This window comes from Balearica regulorum, chromosome 11, assembly GCF_011004875.1.
Source record: "Balearica regulorum gibbericeps isolate bBalReg1 chromosome 11, bBalReg1.pri, whole genome shotgun sequence".
NCBI classification, from domain to species: domain Eukaryota; kingdom Metazoa; phylum Chordata; class Aves; order Gruiformes; family Gruidae; genus Balearica; species Balearica regulorum.
Window position 1 is genome coordinate 22,186,180 of NC_046194.1, and position 6,406 is coordinate 22,192,585.

Consider the following 6,406-nt stretch of genomic DNA (forward strand, 5'->3'; position numbering starts at 1 on the left):
TCTTTCAGGTCACACATCTCTTTAGAGAATGGTAGTTTTCTGTTAACTCCTAAACTAGCACTGATAATACTGAGAAAAGATTTCTACAGGGCAGCTTCAGATTTGAGAATTATCCCTGTAACATGCCATGCAAAGGAGTTGCCTCAGGTCCTTAAAAAAAAAAAATAAATATGAGGCTCTTACACTGCTGTGCTTTTCATAAGGGAAAACATAAATTTGTGGTCAGGCAGTTTTCCCTGAAACACACTCAATAAGCTTTCTCTGGTTTTGACTGCCTCCACAGCTACCTTCACTGCTGTCAAGATATTGTCCTTACCAAAGGCAACCTGGAAAGCTGGGGCTTCAGCATCGTTGGAGGCTTTGAGGAAAGCAAAGGGAACCAGCCGTTCTTCATCAAAACCATAGTGCCTGGGACTCCTGCCTTCCGAGACAGGAAACTGAAGTACGTATGAGCTGCCCTGCAGGTCTCTGGTGTTTGTGTCAGAAACACTATTGGTACTTACGTCAGCGTGCACTGTTTTACTGAGGGGCTGTCTCTTACCCTTTTAACTAGCTGAGCTAAAAGTTAATGACTTCTAATTCTTAGACACTCATTTGTGTAGTTAATACTGTTACCAAAGTTGTAACAAACTAAGCCCTATATTAATGAGTGTTCTTGTTTCTCTATAAAGGTGCAACTAAAAGGAATTACCAGTTATGTTTTAAAGGCTGTAAAGGTTTTAATTAAGTAATTAGCTAAAAGTCGAAAGGGGACGTTTGAGATGAATCTTGGAGGTTTTAGGGTATAAAATCTCCTGGATTAGGAAAAGTAGTCCAATGGAAGCAACAAAACCGCTCCTGTGCAGGAAACTTAAAACAAGCTTTGCTGACCTGTTTGTTAGTAATCATAGCGAGTGAAGGAGTGAATAGCAGAGCTGGAGGACCCCATGGAACTGTTTTGCAGTGTTGTCTCTGGGAACCAACAGAGCTGGCTTCTCAGCAAGCATGCACCAGTCTGTAAGTGCAGTACTGTAAAAAAGAAAAGTGAGGCTGCTGCCTTGCAGGGGATGTAATTTCAGTGTAGGGAGCTGGGCTTTGCTCCCCTGAAAGCAGTGTGGAAGAACAGAGCTGGGTCAGAGCTGTGGTGGGAGGGCTGGGGTGAGGTGGGTTCCTGTTTGAGTGCTAGGACAGCGCTGCGCTTTCCCCATTAGACACAAGGATGGTAGCTGGCTGGCTTCAGCACCTCACATCATCACAGCTCAACAGTACAACCACTCAGGAGATAGCGTGGCGTGCTGCAGAGCTGGGCAGAGCAGGCAGGACTGAAATCTCTATTGTGCTACAACATGACAGCATGCCTCGGCATAGTGAGCACTTCACCATACTGATTGCCAGTCAAGTGGCTGTAGGAGCAACCTTGGAAATGAGTGTGTTTATCAGCACAAATTTGTTTTCTGTAACTTTTCCCTCTGCTGACTGGCCAGCTAGTGACATTGCTGGTGACCTTCGCTGCTGTGTCACTCAAGTACAAGCAGTGCCCTCCTTTTCCCCTTGCCCTCTTTGACTCAGAAGTGGAAAAGTTGCTTCAACAAAGAGTTGATGATCACGGCTTGGGGTGGGCTAGATGACCTCGGGGGTCCTAGGGTGTGGTGTTAACAATAATTAAGTCCTGACAAACATGTCTCCTGTCTTCTGATTAGGTGTGGAGATGAAATAGTGGCAGTAAACGGAGTGCCAGCGATAGGAATGAGCAACTCGGAACTAATCCCGATGCTGAAGGAACAAAGGAACAAAGTCACGCTTACTGTGGTGTCCTGGCCGGGAAGCCTCGTGTGAAAGCTCAAACAAAACATACAACAGTGTCAGGTATCAGGTATCAGTTGGCCATCACAGAAAGCTGAACATGTGACAGATAAACCAAGGGAATGCTGAACTCTTGCTACCCAGTGTATCCCCATGGAAGACTTTTCCTTTTTGGAGAAAACATTTCTTTACCGTGCCGAGATTATCAACAAATCTGATTGTTGGATATGGTAATGGTTAATCCAAACAGCTGTAGCTTCCTGGGCTTATTAAAGCTCTTTAGGATTGGTGTTGCAGAGAAAGCTCTTTTTCCAGTGTTTCTCTACAAATTGCCTTTGAGATGCTTTCCTCAATTTTAGAGCTGTGCTTCCCATTTAGTATTATGAACAGGTTACAACAGCCAGCACTGTTCCATTTCCCCTGCTAGTTTAATACAGTTCTGCTACTGCTCTCCAACTGCCATTCTTGGACATTGAGTTGTTTTATATGTGCTTTTAAAAGCCACTAATAAAACGGTAAGGATGTGGACCCAGTTAAGCAGTTCCTATAGCCCCCAGTCTTGATAGTTTTAGGTTACTGAAACCTACTGAATGTGTTTATACATTAAAAAAAACAATTGTAGGTCTCATAGCTGGCAGCTGAAGAGCTGCTAGGTCAGCATGGTGGAGCTGTGTTGACTTGTATGAAGGTCCTAAGACCAGGTAGCTCTCACAAATCCTGATTTAGGATCGGGCTGACTATGCCAATTTTAGACTGCTTAAAGAACCACTGTCAAAAGTATTGGCAAAAGTGGTTTCATTGAAATATGATGATGTAAAAGTGTGACTTAACAAAGTTTGATGGCAAGGCTCGCTCCATTATTTACCGCACAAAGGATGCAACAATGATTCCAAGTTACCAAGACCCAAATCAAAGTTACCATAAATAAAGTTAAGCATGATATGGGTCACTCACCACAGATCTGCTGTTGGTAAAAGGTTTCTCAGCCTCGAGGAGCAACCTCGCGAGGCATCGCAGCTGAAGGGGAGATCACACCACGCAGCCCTGCTGCCTAGCAGGGAGAGCTCAAAGGCGGCTCACTTGGGTGGTTGTATTTACGGAATAAAGCGGTTGGCTTATAGTCAACTTCCATGTGATGGGAAATGTAGGCATGAGACTCCTTGTACCCACAACTTTGTTCCTTGGTAAGTCAGTCTTGGAAAAGCACCTGCTATTCCCATGTTAATTGCATGACAGGTGTTCCAAGCTCCTATGCATCAATACTCACTGTGCCACTGCTCCTTTCTGGGTTTTCACAAAACAGATTGCAACTAGAGGAGCTCTTGGCCTGGCCCCAGCTCAGGCCTTTACCTCCTTTGGAGCCTGAACCAAACTACTGTGAGTTTGGTTAAGGGGTCAAGTGCATCCATCACAGTAGCCAGAGATAAGGAATTTGTTTAATTATCCCTTCCTCAGCTTGGTTTCCCTGGTCTTATGACTTGATAAAATGACCAGCTTTTCCCACAGAAGGTAGATGATTAGGTAAATAGGCTTGTTACAAGAAACGACTGTCCCAGGATGCTGTCTTGCGTGCCCAGTTCAGCTTCAGTTCAAATCCACTGTATAGTTAAAATTTAGAATAAAAGAATTGAAGCCAAGGCAGGTTTGACCTATGATGCCTTGCTAAGTTCCTACGTGGACGCTCCACGTGAAGCAATTCCCTCTTTTTTTAGCGGGTTGTTAATCAGCAGTAGAAATGACGGAGCTTCCTTAAACCAGGTTGCATTGAGAGAGCGCCTTCCTCTTACGCTGTTTCTGCTGTACCTTCTCTGGGGCCAGCTCACATTGTAAGAATCAAAGGAGGTTTTCTCCCCTGTAAAAATGCTATGTAGAATGAATGTTTATCTCCTTGTAGTAAGCTGACTACAGGTAAGTGCCTGTCATTCTCTCAAGCAGTGCTTTCCTTAGGGCTACTTCCTAATTAGCTATTCCTGCAGAGTAGAATTGTCCCTGGCTAGATGACTTAGTCGTTTACATACAGAGTGACTTCACTTCCTCTGGCTGTTAGCTTAAGGCAGGCTGTAGCAGGGCCTATTAGCAGAGCCCACTGGACAGAAATTCTCACAAAAGCTTCTCCGCACACAGCGTGGCCTCCTTGGTTGGCTGATAAATACCACTGTGGACTTTGACGGTGGAAACAGTGTGTGGCAAGCTGGGCTCTGGGGCCTTTCTTCCTGCCGTTCCTACTGAACGCTGAGAGCAAAATAATTCATGAGTCAGAAAGGTGCCTGTGGAAACCTAGTCACTCAGCCTCTGTCTGATGCAAAGGAACAGAAAAACTTGAAGCAATTTTTGTCTCTTTCCAATCAATGTGCAGAATCTGTGCCTGGTATGGAACAGGAAATATTTATGTAGATAGAGAAGGTGATTCCTACTGAGCAGTACCAAATGTCACTTGTATAAAGTACAGTAGGAAAAAGCCGTGCAGATAGTGGTCAGATGGTTCAAGTGAAGAGAATGCTGCAGAAGCCAGTGTGATTTTTACTATTACTCCATCTCGTTTCAAGGTGCCTTCAACTACACCAAATGTCCTAGTAATTTAAGTATTGTTTCCAAGATCAGCTTGTTAATAGATGTTGAATTTGTTTTGATGCCTTTATAAATTATTGTCATATTACTGAAAAACATGCATTATAGTTGGGTTTTTTTAACCTTTCTTTCCTGTGTATCAGCTAACTCCCCCAGAATAGGTCACCTCAACAACAGCTGCTTCTCCAGGAAATAGTGTAACAGTCTTCTGCTTCTCCCAGGAAAGAAGCTGGACTGTCCTCAAATATACTATGGCTGTGACTGGGAAAAAATGCAAACCAAAGTAAATCTCACTTACTCTTCCTGTCAGGTGTGCCCCTGCTCCTGGGTGCAGCCCACTAGTGCCTGTGGGGCTCTGAATTGATGGGACTGAAATGCTAACCCAGGGCATCAATAAAGCTTTCTTTAACAAGGCTTAACTCCCTGATTGGGCCTGCTGCACAGCTCAGCAACGAAGAGGCAACGCTGGCACTGCTGCTGTTGCTCCCAGAGGAATTGCATGTCCAGGCTGGGTTAGCTTCTGCTGGGATTTCTACTGCTGCAGTGCAGGCAGCACAAAACATCCCTGCCTGGAAGGGCAGAAAGACAGGGTTGCCATTAACTATATGCTGCACAAGTGTTATCAAGTTAGCCTCTCTCCTCAATGCTGTGCCTTTTTCCTAATGTCAGCAGCTGAAGGACCTGCCAGAGGTTCCCCAGGCTGCTTTCTACCTTCTCTCCACCTTCAGCTGCCTGGCAGTTGCCTAATGACTTGTGCAAGTGCTCAGCTCTGGCTGGGAAGTTCACCCTTAGCACCTGGGCCATTCTCCACTCAGTGACATACAATGCCCCTTCGCAGCTCCAGCTTTGGTCCAGCACCAACACTGATGCCACCAGAGTAACTGATCTCTTCTCAAAGAATTCTTAGTCACCGTTCAGTATTCCCCGGGGAACATGACCATGAAACCTGCAGTAGTTACCTGATGCAAGTAAAGATATTTCTAAAGACCCACCTTTAGGCTTCTCCAGTCCACAAAAGGCAAACATTTCACCTCTATTTATTTCATTAAATTAAAACCTTTCAAATCTAGTTCCCTTAAATTCACAGCTGCTTCTGGCAGCACAACCTACTACTAGCTGTGAACGACTTGGGTCTATCTGTAAAAACATTCAAAGAACACAAGAGGAAGTTGCAGCACTGACTTGTCAGTAACAGATTCCCCATTCCCTCTCCCACACCCAGGTGCAAAGGGCTGCAGACTGGATGTGACCACCATTAATTATGCCTATTTACAGGTTGAGTAGCTTCTGTCACCTCCACAGCCAGAGCAAGAGACTGGGGCAGGGGATGTAGAATAGCTCTATCCACCTGTGGAGGAGGCACCATGTACACCTTAGCATGCAAAAATAGAACCAGTAGTACTGACTGAGAGCCAAACCCTAGACTTACCTGAGCATAAAACTCTATTTTAGCATTTTCCCCTAATTCAAGACAGGCAAAAACCAGTTCAGACTGGTTTGGAGGACACTGCCTGGCCTTTCCTTTAGTGCTAGCTGCCCTAGCCCTTTCAGAGTTCATGTTCTGGAAAAAAAAGAGACCAGACTTCATAATTACAGAATACAGGCTCTCCATGGAGGCACAGGCTCTTCATGGAGGCACAGCCCCAGATGCTCAGCCCCTCTCCCACTTGACACTCCCTAGTTGTGCAAGTGAGCCTGTGCCCTGGCAGGGGACGGTGGGCACATTTGTCACCGCACTGCAGACACGTGTGCTTCCAGGGGGCACCACCCAAGTGCTCTTGATTCCTTCTCACCAGTTTCATTTCAATTTCTCCTCTGCATGTGCCATGCCATAATCGGATAAAAGCAAGTTCATCCCAAGTTCCTGAAACCCGTTGGGCAGCTGAAACCCACCACCTCGATCCCAGAGGAAGCGTGCCAGGAGGTTTCCCCTCCTTTCACCCGCTCGGTGCCAGGAGCTGGGACTCCTGCAGCTCAGCTCACCCTTCAGCCAGACACGGCTGCCCTCGCCCGATGCCTGAACAGGGAGTGATGAGAGATGCCGTATTCCTAAATC

General features: G+C 45.8%; 1 protein-coding gene across 3 annotated transcripts in view; it reads left to right on the forward strand.

Moving 5' to 3' along the window:
• Positions 1–4,446, forward strand: part of LOC104638938 (ligand of Numb protein X 2-like) — a 32,867-nt gene extending 28,421 nt beyond the window's left edge. For all 3 annotated transcript variants that reach the window (XM_075763698.1, XM_075763699.1, XM_075763700.1), the window contains exons 9-10: positions 284–442; positions 1,680–4,446. In XM_075763698.1, coding sequence (XP_075619813.1) covers positions 284–442; positions 1,680–1,815 — 295 coding nt within the window. In that variant the 3' untranslated portion in view covers positions 1,816–4,446. The remainder of the gene's footprint in view (positions 1–283; positions 443–1,679) is intronic.
• The last annotated feature ends 1,960 nt before the right edge of the window (positions 4,447–6,406 follow it).